The following is a 17,263-nucleotide window of genomic DNA, read 5'->3' as shown; positions in this document are numbered from 1 at the left end:
CACACACACACTCTCTGTGCTTCTCAGAAGTTCACTCCTCGCTGGAGGTGTCATGTGACCGATGGTGTCTTGACTTCCTGTGTATCCTCATGTGTTTCCTGTTTAGAGGAAAACACGCCAAACCAGTGGGATGAGAAAACCTTTGCATTAATAAAGCAGTGTTTCCATCCCATGTGTTCAAGAAAACACTGGAAAACTAATCTGGTAAATTTACGGTAAAAAGACTGAGAAATGTTGTGGTGGCCAGAAATTTAACATAGAAAATACGGTTGCAACATTTTAGGTTTTACAGACGTAACTTAAACAGTTTTTACAGTAAAAAAACGTATTTCATTTATCTGATATAATGTTAATTTACCGACATATTGAAGTACTAATATCTGTTTTGTACCATTGTAATACACTGACATCCACAAATCACAGCGCTGATGAGAGTCACATGATCAATCACAAGCAGCTTTTCCACAAGATCGTTATTATTAATGTATAGAAGCTGCACAGTGTCATTCACACACACACACACACACTAAACACCATCATGGTAACACACATGAAATTTAAAAAAATGCAGTAAACATTAATCTAACACCATTAAATGCAACATAAAACCCTAATGTACATCACTGATTAGAAAAAAAATATGAAGAAACAGTTATTTATAAGTGTCATGCAGGGAATGGTGGGAATGTCAATTTACGTTTTTTTTTTTTTTTACTGTAAATTATACAATAATTTGTTCTTTTTCATGTCCAAAAACTGTAGATTTAACAGTATTTTACTGTAAAATGTATGGTTAGATCTATCACAGTTATTCACCGTATATAGTACGGAAACTTTCTGTTAACCAATTAACCGTTTTTCACCGTAGCATTTTTACCGTTAAAATCACGATCATTTTTTACAGTAAATCGTCACTTCCAGGGAAAGTGGTGCAGAATATCAGTAATAAAACATCTCAAATCTAGTGCAGTAAACACGCATCGAGTCTCAGTGTTCCCTTGTTTATTAGGTTAGCAGGAACTAGCAGAACGACGCGGATAAACACGGATGTGCTAATGCTAACAAGGTCAGAGTCAGTTATTCACAGGGAAACATCCAGAAGGAGCTGCTGTGAATCATGTTGTTTCTGGAGATTGTGTTTGTGCTTCATGAGGGATACAGGGATGTTTTCATGCTCGCGTCTTTCATTGTTCCTGAAGGAAATAAAGGATCCCGGTGTTCCCTGAGAGCGGATGATCTGCGCCGGATTCATTAGTTGAGTGGATATTTGAACTTAAGCAGCTCCTCAATCCCATTACGCCGCTTTACATTATTCAGCGATCTCATTCCTCAGAAATTACAGTGAGAAGCTTTAACAGGCACAGCCGTGATATTTTAGTATTATTCAGATATTCCTGTATTGATGAAGAGCTCGAAATGTCACTTTTGGTGAGAACACTCATTTATTTTCCCATTTAAGGAGCGGAGGTGTGCCAACATTTTGTATTTTCCATTTTCTTTTTCTTTCTTTCTTAAAGTTTTGGTAATTTGTTGTTTTTTCATTTTTATTAGACATTTATTTATTTTTTATTTTTATTTAATTTCAGTTAATGTTCATTTTATTTCAAGTAAAAAAAATTGTGTTTTTTTAAAAATGATTTTCGATGTAGTTATCTATAGCAGCCCTCAGTGAGGGATGTTGGGATTCATCCTGATGGATATTACGTCTGCGTGAATGGCGTCAGAGACGCTCCGATTATCTCAGCTCTGAGACAGAGAATGACCCGTTCGGTCAACGATGATAAACGACGTGGACAAAAGCGTCTGAATGAGATGATAATGGAAGGCAGATTGTGTCCGCGGCTCATTTGAGGAGTTTAATAGCTGGAGATCCACTGGGAAAAAAACATTTATTCCTCAAATTAAATATGTTTGACTCCTGAAAACACTTACTGGATGATGCTCTGTTGATGGTCATTTTTACATGAGTTTGATTTTATTTACAGTCAAACCTACATTTATTCAGACGTCTTCAACATTTCTCACATTATCAGTTTATTCGCTATAGTTTAGAGAATGGTGATAAAATATGAGCAGAACTCAGCTGATATTTGACTGGTTTTGTCCGTCCTTCTGTTAGACTGTCTCACACATGAATTATGTTGAATATCTGTCACAGCTGTTAAATTTAACTACACAATTAGATAATACCAGTTTAGCTCAACCAATCACCAAGCAATGCTTCATTGTGTTCAGTCTGTGTGTAAAAAGAGCATTAGCAATTAAAGAAAACACACTTCAGCAAAACATGATCAGCTCAAAGTGTGGATAATGTCACTGGTAGTCACTGGATGAAGAATATTTGGGTATAATATGTCACAGTTTACTTTATTTTGCTCTCCTCACTTACAGAAATGAACTATAGTGTCCTGATCACACTAGTGAAACAATATCAGATATTATATCTGCTGTCTGAATAGTTTTTGGTTTGGTCTTCACATCAGTGTTTATTTAAAAACGTTTTCCCTGGATGTGTGAGCTAGAGCTCGATTATAAACGGTGAAAGCGATTCGTGAGTAGATGAGTTATCGTGGTTTGAGCGACGAGTAAATGAGGACAGAATGAAGCGAGCCTTTAACACTCTGTGTCAGTGTGTGTGTGTGTGTGTGTGTGTGTGTGTGTGTGTGTGTGTGTGTGTGTGTGTGTTCAGAGGACACTGGATTCCCGTCAGTCGAAGGTTTATAATGAACGTTCCCCTGCCGCTGATGTGATAACGGCTCTTTGTTCTGCTCTTCACACACACACACACACACACACACACACACACACACACACACACACACACACACACACACACACACACACACACACACACACACACTCTCCAGGCCTTGGCATGATTTTTCACGGTGAGCTGATGCTCATTTTCTCCGTCAGGAATCCTCAAGGGCTGGTTTAAAGTCAAAACTTCCACTTTGCGATATCAGAATGCAGTTTCTGGCGTGCATAAGCTGCTTTAGCGCTGCTGTTTATTTTGCAGCGTTTTATCTGGAAAGGAGCGTAATCCTCACAGCGGGCGTTCCGCGCGGAGATGGTGCTGACAGCTGTGAGGCTCTTTGTGTCTGAGCGTTTCCAGCACATCCACACCTCAGAACCTCTGGAGATCTGCGTGCATCAGGTCTGAACTCAGAGAAGTCACCCCTAGGGGAACAGGGCTGGCCAGGCGCTTCGCTTTCGGGGGGTGAAGGGTCAGGAATCGAAAACTTGAGGTCAGGAATCGAATACTTGTTAAAATAAAAATTTCGATTCTTCTTATTCCTTCCTTTGTGAGCATTTTATTTTGACTTTAAACAATTCAAGCACGCGTGGGACTCTCGCAAGTATCAAGCGCGAAACGCAAGTAACTTTGTGGGCATGTCTCGCAAATCTAAAATGTGTTGGTCTGAAGTCGCTTCATTACTCATAGGTGTGGTTTGGGCGTAACATGAAATAAACCAATCAGAGCGTCATCTCACATTCCCTTTAAGAGCAGGCGCGCTTGTTCCATGGCGGATTGCTATTATAACGGCGGAGCGGTTCACAGCCGAGGAGACCGGCGTTCTTGTCAGGGCCGTAAAACACAGAGAAGTGACATTGGGGATGGAGAAACACACCCAGATTAGCTTCGCTTAAACAGGCGTATGATAATTTGGCTAAATGTGTAAGCTAGATTTATGCCTATTCTTCACATCTTCGTGGACACCACAATGATTTTCCTCGTGTGGTAATATTTTTACTTGTAATAATGTATGGTTTGCAAAAATGAAGCAAAGTGTGTGTGTGTTGTGCTCACGCTACATTATGGCCAAGCATGCGCCCTTAAAATAGCCTCTGAATAACATGTGCGACGCCCCGCTGACTTTAGACGAGGTTTCTCCTGGTCAGTGGAGGGATTGTTTTCTGAAACTGCAAAATAGCACCAGGGAACGTTTGCGCCGGAACACGCCTCCTCTCTTCGCTGAACCGCCTCCGGGAGCGCAAGTTCATTCCCTAGTTTACCGACGTGCGTCTGTGGAGGGAAGAGTCCGCTGTGTGCTGGTGAGAAATAGGAATGACGCATGCGTCGCTGTACAGAGTCAGTTGCTCTGGGTGCGAGATAGGGCCCTTCATTTATAAAGAGCAGTGTTATCTTACATCTGATTACAGTTTCTGCACCTGAACACCTGGAAATCTTAAAACACTGTTTATTTTAATAATTTCTTTGTTCGGTTGTCTCTATTTGTTGCGATTGCTAATTTTTTATTTGTTCTTTTTTAATTACTGAGTGTTTACTTGTCTTTAATAATGCTTGAAGTTTATATTAGTTGGGCTAGTTGTTCTTCTCTGGTGTTTTTAAACCACAGGCAAACTCTCCTTGTGTAAGAGTTCTTTAGCCTGATGATTTCTGTTCATGATATTCAGATACAAGTAAATGTTTTGCAATAAGACTAAATGTGAATGATATCTGTTTGTTTTTTTAACCTTTTTAAAAAAAAAAAGATAAATCTTTTTTTTTTTAAATGATTAATCGATAGGAGTGGGAATCGATAAGCAGAATCGAAAACGAAATCTCTCGTGCATCTCCTCCAGAATCAAGTCTTTTTGCTGCCATTGTCCAGCTCAGTATTCAGAGGCCGCTCATGTACACTAATATTTGCTCTGGTACTGTATGTTCTGCTGTAATTGTGATAAAGCTGCTTGTTTAATAAACTGTTAATATTGAGGTTTCAAGAACAGCTTGATCTTGAATAAAACATCAGTATTTTCGTAGGTTTATCATCACTGGTTCCCTCGACTAAAACCCAACAGGATTTTCCCACTGGCTTTCTTTGGATTACTGCAGAAAATAAGCTCTGAGACCAACAAACATTTATGATTCTTACATAAATTATTCTTTATCATCTTTTTATGCATCATGATAATCTTTTATGAATTTTGGAGCCTGAAGCTGTAGATCTAAACGCTGGCTGTAAACGAACTACGGTTGCATGACTTCCACGTCTCTAGTCTTTATTTAAAACACTTAAGAGTTAGAATAGTTTGCAATGTTTGTAATGCCGTCGAGTAAAACATGAGAATATCGTGAGCTCGTGTTCGACACAGAACTCATCGACCAGGACGACGGGACTGGAAGTTTTGGTCTGTAATGCGTCATATCTGCAGCTCTATAGTAATACAACCTTGCTCCTTGATTTTGTATTTGTATAATTTTAATTAGGCTAGATTAACTATAATTTAAATCATCGAAGTTTGCACTGGAAAGTCAATATGAACTCAATCACGTCTCATCATGAAAGAGGATCTTTGAGAGTAACTGAGATCTCATCCATGTCTCCCGAGCTCTTCCTCAGAGTTGTTTAATTCTTAAATGATTTTAAACATGACTGTTCGATGTATGTTTATTGTATAAATGCAGGAACATGTTCCTCCGTCCTGAATAATGATTCCTGCTATTGTTGTTGTTTTTCTCTCTATCTCTATACGTCACTCTCTGCATTCTCCTCATGAGCGCCTCAAATTAGCACCAATTATTCTAAGTGTACAATTAAATTACAGGCTTTAATGAAGGAGCGGATCTGCTCCGTAAACTCTGTATTCGGCTCACGTAACACAACAATTGAGTTTAGATGCTTCTCTCCCGCATCGGTGTGTTCACTTGGACTGAGACGACTAACCTTTGAGGGAAACGCAGACCTGTGATCTATGATCCAGACGCTAAATTAATGAGAAATCTCCATTAGAAAAATGACATGACACAGCTGATATCAGGAGCGTCTCATCACAAACCTCTCCTGACGCAGGAGAGAAATGAGATATTGAACAGCCGTCGCTGTGGAAATCCCTCGGGAGAAAGAGAAGATGAGACGAAGCTCCTGTGTGAACGTGTCTTATTTTACTATTATAGTTATTTTAAAGGGGTTAGGACATGGATCTTTTTTATTATTTTAATATGTTCCTTGAGGCTCACTTACAATGATAAAGTTTTTTGCACAAAAACAAATATATATGCAGAAAAACGATTATTTTCAGCCCTCATTCTGAGCTTGTCTGAAATGATCAGTTTTTAATGCGCGGCTCCTTTAAGGCTGTCAGTAAACACACACACTGTTATGATTGGCTAACGTCACGGCATAGGAAACAGTATCAACACACACTCGCCATATCAAAATCGCTGGTGTTTCTGACGTCACAAACTACCTTGTAACCAATCAGATCAACATGTGATCGTCTACCAGTGGATCTCTGAGCTGAGTGAGTGAGTGGAGGCGGGGCTCATTTGCATATTCATAGAACAGCGCATAGACTACTAATGAGGCAAGGGTGTCGAGTTACATTCAAGATATTTTAAGGCATGAAGAATCTTTTTTTCAAGGGAAAAAACGTTTAAATTTGTATTTTTGGTGATCAAAGATGAGTTTTAAGGGATAAAGTGATTGACTACCGGGAGACTTTAATGGTTCAAACTAAGACCTCGTATATCTCAAAAGATCAAGGCAATTTGATAATTGTGTCATGACCACTTTAATAGTTTTTATATATTTTGAGTTTTCATTTTAATTTCAGTTTTAGTGTTTTTGTTGTTGTTTTGTTGTTTATTGTCTTAAATAGTATTTATTAATTTTTGTTTCAGTTTTAGTTATTTTCGTGCAGAGAGTTAAACTAAAAGAAAATTAGAAATTTGCACATTCGAACGTTCTGTCGAGGTTCTCAAAGTTATGAACATAAACGTTCTTCCAGTAACGTTAATAGAACGTTCCTTCACAGTTATCTGGCCTTTAATAATGTTCTCAAAATGTAATGGAAACATTCATGGAACCTTTTAGCTGGATGTTCGTCTAACGTTTTTTAAATGTTACTTGTTTCAGAGAACATTCAAAAGTAACGTTCCAATAATGTTTGAAGAATGATACAATTAAATGTTTTCTCTAGCATTCACATAACCAAGAGTAAATGCTTTTAAAACATTAAAAAAAACATATTGAACATTCAGAAATAACATTTTAGAGCATACTTTTGTTAGCTTTAAGTTTAAGGTTAAGTTTTTTTACATTTTATTTGATATAATTTTACATTAACATTTTATTTAAAGTAATGAGTGTCTGATAGGGTTGTGCTTCCGTCTGAAGATCATCATGTCTGTTTGATTGGTGATGTGTTTCAGGTTGTTGTTGTTGTGTGTGTGTGTGTGTGTGTGTGTGTGTGTGTGTGTGTGTGTGTGTGTGTGTGTGTGTGTGTGTGTGTGTGTGTGTGTGCGCGCTCGTGTTGTTCTCGGCCGCTGAGCCTCTGATTAGAGAAGATTACAGATGAAGGAGTGAGTGACTGAGAACGAGTCTTTAAAGCATCGGATCCAATTAAGAAGAGCTGGAACAGAGTCGAGGACAGCGACTGAGCTCGGCGTCTGTGTGTGTGTTCTTCATCTCAGTTCTTCACAGCGATCACTTCTGCTGTTTATGAATCAGATGATCATGATTCTGTCTTCTGATTGATCGAATAACAGCTCCATATACTAAATTCTGTGATTTCTGTTTTAATATTTCTGAAGTTCATATATTCAAACGCTCATCATATCTATAGACTAAACACGTGATACACATGTGCGCCGTCAGCGTTTCACTGATGCACGTTTTTTGAAGTTTACACGGAGATGATCACGCTTTTCTAAATTTTAAAACTTGCATCTTGGATCCTGTTTCAGAGTGTGTGTTCTTGAGCTCAAACACTGTTGTGTGTGAATGAACGTCCAGAACACATTAAAAGTTTCTGTTTTCTGTGAGAACGGTGTGTGTTAGCGGCCCTAAGTTAATAACTAATGATCTTTACAACGGAAGTGAATCAATCAAAACTAACTTTATCTGGACAATAACTTTATTCTAGATCTGCTGTAAAGCCTAAACACTCTCTGTTACTGTAATCTCCTGTTATCACTGTAAAGCTGCTGTGAAATGGTCTATATTGTTAAAGCGCTGTATAAATGAAGGCGACTTGAGTTGAAGTGTGTGTGAATATTCTCTGTTGGATCTAAAAACCCTTCAGACGCCGTTTTTAGAGTGTGTGTTTGTGTGTAGATGATTCTGCTCATCTTCTTCTTCTTCTGATTGTCAGGAATGGAGAAGGTTGTGTTATTTAAACGCCGTCGTCGTTCTCCTTCACCAGAGTGTGTGTCGGTGTGTGTGTGTGACATGAGCAGGAGTGTGTTATTCAGCAGCTCGTGATGAAGAAAAGAGGGATTGTTTCTGCGTTCGGCCCTTTTCTAGTAAAATCTGTCTCACAGTAATGACTGGTCTCGTTTAATTCCTTTGCGCTGGTCAGTGTCATGTTCACAGCCTCTGGTTTATTAACGTGAGTGTGTTTCTCTGAAGAAACGGCTCAAACATCATTTACTGGCGTTTCAATTACAGCTTTAATTCATTACAGGCCTGACACTCCTCTGGAGGAAGAGCTGTCAATCATCCATCTGGACACTGTGTGTGTGTGTGTGTGTGTGTGTGTGTGTGTGTGTGTGTGTGTGTGTGTGTGTGAGTGATGTGTTCATTGAGTTTAATCTGATATTGTGGTGTTTCTGTCGATGGCTCATGGATTATAAAAACACATTTGCTACATTTTAATCTGTGTCTTGCCATAAAAATGGTTGTGTTCGCTGACATGGCTTTAACTACAAACAAACAAACAGTTTAAATGCATGAGACTGAAGTTACGCTGGTCGTTTGTTTCTCCTCTATTGTGTCGTACATCGAGTGAAACGCTTCTGGAACAAGAACACAACACATCATCAGAGAAGAGAAGAGATGCTGCAAGAGGAACTGATTCTCATTCAACATTATTAACACTATATTGATGTGCACCCATAAATCATTAATGATAAACACTGTAATATTCCATAAAAATAAGAATTCCATGGTGACATTTGTGTTCAAAAGTGTGATTTTGTGTTCAGTGTGATTAAATCATGAGTCGAGAGAGATGTGAAAATCACTGATTCATTCTTCACACTGGAACTGGAGCAGGTTGCATTGTGGGATACAGTGTGTCACGCAGGACTAATGTAGAAATATTAGCACTTATAAAAAAATAAAAGCACTTTATTCTTTATAACACAGAGATCTTGTGTTCGCTTCCAGTGAATGAGTTCAACGTCAGTCGCTCTGGATAAAAGTGTCTATCAAACGCATGAATGTAACGTGTGTCTGTGTTGGTGTTGTGTTGTGTGTGTGTGTGTGTGTGTGTGTGTGTGTGTGTGTGTGTGAGCGGATGCGTTTCATCACTCACTTTTTCTCCATGTGAACAGAAGAGCTGCAGAATCTGTGATTTGTAGAGTAATTTGTTGCACAGGGAAACTCAGGCGCCCGTCAGAGGTCAGAGGTCAGCGTGTAAATCAGAGCTGCAGTAATGAAGATTGCTTCTTCCCTGATTCTCTGATTGGCCGAGGTCCGTGTCAGCAGTAATTTACCCATGATGCTCAGCGCTGCGATCGATCTGACCAAGCGTCACCCCTGAAGAGAGTTAAACCGCAGTTCATCCACTGGCCATTAGAGGCCGGCTGCAGAAGAGACTCAATCCCATAACCCCCATGTTAATATACCCACCTTTAAAGCAGAAAAACACGTTTACAGTCTGGTACTAAAAGTGGTTTTGGTCTATAAAGCTAATGTTGCCCTTCATGACGACTGTGAGGGGGGTGAATGTTTTTATATATCTGTTTAAATTATATTAAGCCTTAAAGTTATGCATAATTAAGGGCGTGGCCACTTGAGTGACAGGTGGATTGCCGCTGCTGTCACTACTAGCTGTTTGTCTGCTAGCGTTAGCGTCACATCACCTCAGCTAATTCGCCTCGCTGCACATTTTCGTTTATCCGGGAGTGACGCAAGGCCAAGATGGCGATGGCCGACTCCGCCCACTTTGGGCTTCAGAAACACTACGGGGGTTTTACCCAGTCTGTGGATCTGACGCATATTCTGCTCAGCCATTTAAAGTGAGCTGTGTTTGATAAAAGTGTGTGTGTGTGTGTCCTCCGCAGGCTGAAGTTCAGAGGTCAAACATGCGGTCTCAGGCCCTGTTGCTGTATTTCTCCGTTCTTCAGACGGCAAGAGCCGCTTTCCCAGAAGACACAGAGCCCATCAGTGTGTCACACGCCAACTGTGAGTAACTGCGTCTCCTCTCTCCTCTCCTCTCTCCTCCTCTCCTCTCCTCCTCTCCTCTCTCCTCTCCTCTCTCCTCCTCTCCTCTCCTCCTCTCCTCTCTCCTCTCCTCTCTCCTCCTCTCCTCTCCTCCTCTCCTCTCCTCTCTCCTCCTCTCCTCTCCTCCTCTCCTCTCTCCTCTCCTCTCTCCTCCTCTCCTCTCCTCCTCTCCTCTCTCCTCTCCTCTCTCCTCCTCTCCTCTTCTCCTCTCCTCTCACCTCCTCCCCTCTCTCCTCCTCTCCTCCTCTCATTTCATCTCATCTCCTCTCCTCTCACCTCCTCCTCTCATCTCCTCTCTTCCTCTCCTCTCCTCTCCTCCTCTCATCTCCTCTCCTCCTCTCCTCTCTTCTCTCTTCCTCTCCTCCTCTCATCTCCTCTCCTCTCCCCTCCTCTCTCCTCCTCTCTCCTCCTCTCCTCTCATCTCCTCTCTTCCCTTCCTCTCCTCTCACCTCCTCTCATCTCCTCTCCTCATCTCCTCTCCTCCTCTCCTCTCATCTCCTCTCCTCTCTCCTCCTCTCACCTCCTCTCCTCCTCTCCTCTCACCTCTCACCTCCTCTCCTCCTCTCCTCTCCTCTCACCTCCTCTCCTCCTCTCCTCTCACCTCCTCCCCTCTCTCCTCCTCTCCTCCTCTCATCTCATCTCCTCTCACCTCCTCCCTCCTCTCCTCTCCTCCTCTCATCTCCTCTCCTCTCTTCCTCTCATCTCCTCTCCTCCTCTCATCTCCTCTCCTCCTCTCCTCTCTTCTCTCTTCCTCTCCTCCTCTCATCTCCTCTCCTCTCCCCTCCTCTCTCCTCCTCTCCTCATCTCATCTCCTCTCTTCCCTTCCACTCCTCTCACCTCCTCTCATCTCCTCTCCTCATCTCCTCTCCTCTCATCTCCTCTCCTCTCTCCTCCTCTCACCTCCTCTCCTCCTCTCCTCTCACCTCTCACCTCCTCTCCTCCTCTCCTCTCCTCTCACCTCCTCCTTCACCTCCTCTCCTCTCTCCTCCTCTCATCTCCTCTCCTCCTCTCCTCTCTTCTCTCTTCCTCTCCTCCTCTCATCTCCTCTCCTCTCCCCTCCTCTCTCCTCCTCTCCTCATCTCATCTCCTCTCTTCCCTTCCTCTCCTCTCACCTCCTCTCATCTCCTCTCCTCATCTCCTCTCCTCCTCTCCTCTCATCTCCTCTCCTCTCTCCTCCTCTCACCTCCTCTCCTCCTCTCCTCTCCTCTCACCTCCTCTCCTCTCACCTCCTCTCCTCTCTCCTCCTCTCCTCTTCTCCTCTCCTCTCACCTCCTCTCCTCTCTCCTCCTCTCCTCTCCTCTCTCCTCCTCTTCTCCTCTCCTCTCACCTCCTCTCCTCTCCTCTCACCTCCTCTCCTCTCTCCTCCTCTCCTCTTCTCCTCTCCTCTCCTCTCACCTCCTCTCACCTCCTCTCCTCTCTCCTCCTCTCCTCCTCTCCTCTCACCTCCTCTCACCTCCTCTCCTCCTCTCCTCTCCTCTCCTCTCACCTCCTCTCCTCTCACCTCCTCTCCTCTCTCCTCCTCTCCTCTTCTCCTCTCCTCTCACCTCCTCTCCTCTCTCCTCCTCTCCTCTCCTCTCTCCTCCTCTTCTCCTCTCCTCTCACCTCCTCTCCTCTCCTCTCACCTCCTCTCCTCTCTCCTCCTCTCCTCTTCTCCTCTCCTCTCCTCTCCTCTCACCTCCTCTCACCTCCTCTCCTCTCTCCTCCTCTCCTCCTCTCCTCTCACCTCCTCTCCTCTCTCCTCCTCTCCTCTTCTCCTCTCCTCTCACCTCCTCCCTCCTCTCACTTCCTCTCCTCTCCTCCTCTCCTCTCCTCTCACCTCCTCTCCTCTCACCTCCTCTCCTCTCTCCTCCTCTCCTCTCCTCCTCTCACCTCCTCTCACCTCCTCTCCTCTCTTCTCCTCTCCTCTCCCCTCCTCTCTTCTCCTCTCCTCTCCTCTCCTCTCATCCTCTCCTCTCCTCTCCCCTCCTCTCCTCTCCCCTCCTCTCCTCTCCTCTCCTCTCACCTCCTCTCCTCTGTCCTCTCCTCTCCTCTCACCTCCCGTCCTCCTCTCCTCTCACCTCCTGTCCTCCTCTCCTCTCACCTCCTCTCCTCTCTTCTCCTCTCCCCTCCTCTCCTCTCCCCTCCTCTCCTCTCCTCTCCTCTCCTCTCACCTCCTCTCCTCTGTCCTCTCCTCTCCTCTCACCTCCCGTCCTCCTCTCCTCTCACCTCCTGTCCTCCTCTCCTCTCACCTCCTCTCCTCTCTCCTCCCCTCCTCTCCTCTCCTCTCCTCTCACCTCCTCTCCTCTGTCCTCTCCTTTTCTCCTCTCCTCTCCTCCTCTCCTCTCCTCTCCTCGAGGTCCTCCTCTCCTCTCCTCTCTCCTCCCCTCCTCTCCTCTCCTCTCCTCTGTCCTCTCCTTTTCTCCTCTCCTCTCCTCCTCTCCTCTCCTCTCCTCGAGGTCCTCCTCTCCTCTCCTCTCTCCTCCTCTCCTCTCTCCTCCTCTCCTCTCCTCTCCTCTCTCCTCCTCTCCTCTCCTCTCACCTCCTCTCCTCTGTCCTCTCCTCTCCTCTCCTCTTCTCGTTCTCATTCTTTTCTCACACTCATTTCTGTCAAATGTGTTTCTGCTGCCCAGAGAAACTGTAAATGTGTTTGAACGGAGGCTGTGTGACTGTGAGATCTTTTGTTTTGCCTGTCAGGGTGAAGATCTGAATGCAACACACTCACACACGCACAAACACACACACAAACACACACATTCACACACACACACACACACACACACACATGTTGATTTCATGTTTTATGGGTTATTTGTGTAGACATCATGTATTTTATACTGTACAAGCGTTGTATTCTCTCCACCAACCCTACAGAACACACTCTGTGTTTGTACATCTCCAGCAAACATCATCTAGTATAATAAACACATTTTGTCCCACAACATAAAATATTTCAGCTTTGAACTTAAAAGCCCAATGAAATCGCACCGTTTTGTTCCCGGCTCTCTTAAAAATAAATCTTCTTTATCGGCGTCGATGGTTCCATGAAGAAGCTTTAACATCCATGGAATCTTTCAGCGCACAAAAGCTTCTTTATAGTGGAAAAAGATTATTTCGATTATATAAATGTTCTTTTAAGAACGGAATGATTCGTCTATGGCATCAGTGTAAAGAAAAAACCCTTTAATAACCTTTATTGTTTGAGTGTGTGTGCGTGTTTCTAGTTTTTAATATCCACGTGATTTACGCCACTGTTACTAAAAGAGATGCAATGTTTGTTTAGATGCATGTCATGTGACCAGTAATCAACATCAGGGAACCGTGGACATGTGATGATGATAATGAATGTAATATTTGAGTTTGAGCGCTCGATGACGTGTGGATTTCATGGGCTCTTTAATGAACTGATTATTTGGCATCAAACGTCTCGCTGCGAAATTAAACATTGGCATTAATCTTTCTCTCTGTCAGATACCAAACAATATCCAGCGTTTGTGGGTCACAAACCGGGCCGGAACAACACGCAGCGCCACCGACTGGACATCCAGCTGATTGTCATCATGAACCGAACGCTCTATGTCGCTGCCAGGTGAGCCGCTATTCCAGGATCTGGCCGGTTATTAGCGGACTCTGCTAGACTGGAGATTGACCAGATGGTTGGCATGGTAACCGGCAGCCCATTCCAGCGAGCAGCAGACGGACATAAACAAACACATGTTCAGACGCTACGACCTCTTCATGCTAATCAGCGTTTGTTTATAAAGTTTTACATTTGTGTTATCACAACAGGACCTTCTAGGTTACAGTTCTTACAGTTAATAGTGTTAGTTTGTGAATATGCAGTTCATGCGTCTACAGTCTGTTTCTGATCAGCATTACAACAAATAATCATAATATATCTTTATTGATTTAATAATTTAGGTGTTTTTTGTAAATGATCTCAAATCTGATTTCTCATGATGAACATGCTTGTTTGATTTGGCCAGAGATTAAAGACGTGTCTTGCAGTGATACACCTGATCACTCTCCTATTGATTGGTTGCTGTAGACTCCGCCCACTCATCCTCCACCAATGAGAATGCTGTCTCTCTCATTGATTGATTGCTGTAGACTCCGCCGAGTCGTCCTCCACCAATGAGAATGCTGTCTCTCTCATTGATTGATTGCTGTAGACTCCGCCGAGTCGTCCTCCACCAATGAGAACGCTGTCTCTCTCATTGATTGGTTGCTGTGGACTCCGCCTACTCGTCCTCCACCAATGAGAACACTGTCTCTCTCATTGATTGATTGCTGTAGACTCCGCCCACTCATCCTCCACCAATGAGAATGCTGTCTCTCTCATTGATTGGTTGCTGTAGACTCCGCCTACTCGTCCTCCACCAATGAGAACGCTGTCTCTCTCATTGATTGGTTGGTTTAGACTCCGCCCACTCGTCCTCCACCAATGAGAACGCTGTCTCTCTCATTGATTGGTTGCTGTAGACTCCGCCTACTCGTCCTCCACCAATGAGAACGCTGTCTCTCTCATTGATTGGTTGGTTTAGACTCCGCCCACTCGCCCTCCACCAATGAGAACGCAGATTACAGAAGCTGTGCTGGTGTACGAGAGGTTTGAAAGCTGTTGTTGTGTCTGACCGTCAGATGGTCGTATCGCACCTCTTCTCTCTATAATCTCTTGTTTTCCGTTGGTTTGGTAATATAATGTAATATTATGTATGATATTGTTATATTGTGTATATAATGATAATATAATGTTTCCTTTTTAATCTCTTCTTGTTGTTTTGGGCTTTTATTAGTTTGGGCCTGTAGTGCCTCTGAGAAACAGTTTTCTTTGGGGTTGTTCTGTTTCTTGAAACCTCAGTTCAGGAGTAACAAAGTTTAAATAAAGTTGCAGGAGTAACAAAGTTGTGATTAGGTGCTGTGAATATAAAAACAGAAAACGCTGATCTCATTGTTATCTTGTGTAAAGCTGCGTAATCCACATTGATCTGCTGTATATTATGTATTTAGTTCATGATTTCAATCTCAGATACTGTGTTCAGCTCGAGCAGATTCAGACCCCAGTGCTCTGTGTGACACACACACACACACACACACACACACACTCACTTACTCTCTCTCACACACACACACACACACACACACACACACACACACACACACACACACACACACACTCACTTACTCTCTCTCACACACACACACGCACCACCACTGTGTTCAGCTCGAGCAGATTCAGACCCCAGTGCTGTGTGTGTGTGTGTGTGTGTTTTGCTCTGGGCGTGATGTGACGATCACACACACACACACACACACTCACACACACAGCTGAGCATTAAGCTGGTGTTAGTGTCTCAGTATGTGCATGCGGGACATTGTCCACATTCCTCAGTCGTCGGCCCCAGCACCACAGAAACCCAAACCCCCACATGAGCCCCTGAGGGTCCCGTCATGGGAACCGAGACCCTGGAGCCGCTACTGACCCCAGAACAGCTGAGAAACAGCAGAAAGTTCTGGAGAAGCCGCGTGCGTGTCGGCTCGGGACTCGCGTGATGAAGGGGCGGAGCTACAGCACAGGGGGAGGCGTGCTTGTGTGGATTGACAGGTGTGAGACGCATACTAATGAGCTCCATTCTCTGCGAACAGAGCGAGAGAGAGTTTGACAAAAGGCCACCAGATGGACGTTCACCCGCATTCCTGCACACAAAGAGCCTCTGTTGAGACACAAACACCCATCCGACCTGCTCTGAGAACAGGCCTGGCGTGCAGTTTCTGCAGATATGCTCATTTAAATCTGATAGATCACTTATTTGCTTTGCTTTGGATAAACAGACCAGAACTCGAGATAGAGGCTCTGTAGAATGAGAATGTGCTGCTATAAGATGATGTTTGAGCAGTAATGTGAGGATGAGTCACGTCTGCATGTTTGCATTTCAAACGTTCTCCACTAGTGTTTTCATGTCCACACTGAAACATTAGAACACGATTAAATCACCTTATCATTCTCATGATGCAGAACCAGCCCGAGTTTCTCAGCCGTTTCAGCCTCTGCTGCTCTTCGCGTGTCGGTCAAAAATGACTGGATTTTTTATTTTTTTCAATGGAATTAATGTCCTATATTTTAGTTTGATAATGTTTGATATTTTGTATTTTCAGGGGATTTTATGGTACTAAATTATATTTACGCTGTATTTATAATCCATTTAATAACTTTTTGAGCATAGACCTGAAAATTTATTTTCCAACTTAAACTGAATCTTGAACGCTTTAGAGCGACAGACTGAAGTTTGATCTCTTCAAAGACGACACTTGAAGTGAAAAAGTTTTTAAAAGTGAAATTAAAAAAGTAACTATTGTTATGAAAAATGTTTTTATATTTCAATTTTTATATGAAATATATATTTTCAAAAACATGTTTTACTCTAAAACTGTGAGAAAATCAAAGCCATAAATCTAAACATGTTGTGTTCCAAATTTAATCTTGATATCTCAGTAAATGAGCGTTCAGTGAGATGTAGTTCGGCTGCAGTTCCAAACGCTTCCACTAGAGGAAACTCGTCTCACTCATTTCCAATGCGCTCATCTCAGACCGCGAGGAGCTCAAGTGTGACTATTTTTTTTCAGGACATTTTAACCGGTTCGAATCATGACCATGATTATTTGTGTGTGTTCACACAGCATCTTCTGATAAAAAAAAAAAAAAAAAAACGAATGTAAAATTTTTCAGTCAAGAATGACAGAAGAGCACCAGAGGGGCTTGTGCTTCCGACCGAACAGTGTCGTATAGAGATGTTGATGAGCTGCAGTTTGACTCTGAGTCTGAACTCATTGTGTGTGTAAATGTGGACACACACGTGTCTGTCGCGGTCCACGTGATCATGTGTGTGTGAGGAGCTCATACATCTCTCAGATCTGACCGTCTCTCGTCTTGCTCTTACTGTGTGAACGGAGGCCATAAATCTGTGGGAATGAGACACTCGAGTCCTTAAAGTTAATGATGCAGGATACACATCCATTAGTGCTGTTTAACACGCTGATAGTCACGTGATCAAAGCTCTCACACGCGTGTTGAAGTGCTTGCGGTCCAGGTTCAGATCTATTATATCTGCTAT

The 17,263-nt window shown here is 43.2% G+C and overlaps 1 protein-coding gene across 1 annotated transcript in view; it reads left to right on the top strand.

Moving 5' to 3' along the window:
- The window catches only part of sema6a (sema domain, transmembrane domain (TM), and cytoplasmic domain, (semaphorin) 6A), a 90,090-nt gene that overhangs the window by 23,217 nt on the left and 49,610 nt on the right, over positions 1–17,263 (top strand). The window contains exons 2-3 of the mRNA XM_081350011.1: positions 10,016–10,136; positions 13,623–13,740. Coding sequence (XP_081206137.1) covers positions 10,016–10,136; positions 13,623–13,740 — 239 coding nt within the window. The remainder of the gene's footprint in view (positions 1–10,015; positions 10,137–13,622; positions 13,741–17,263) is intronic.

Source organism: Scardinius erythrophthalmus (genome assembly GCF_964197995.2).
Source record: "Scardinius erythrophthalmus genome assembly, chromosome: 20".
NCBI lineage: Eukaryota > Metazoa > Chordata > Actinopteri > Cypriniformes > Leuciscidae > Scardinius > Scardinius erythrophthalmus.
Note: the sequence above shows the minus strand (reverse complement) of the source record. Positions and strands in the feature narration are given on the sequence as shown.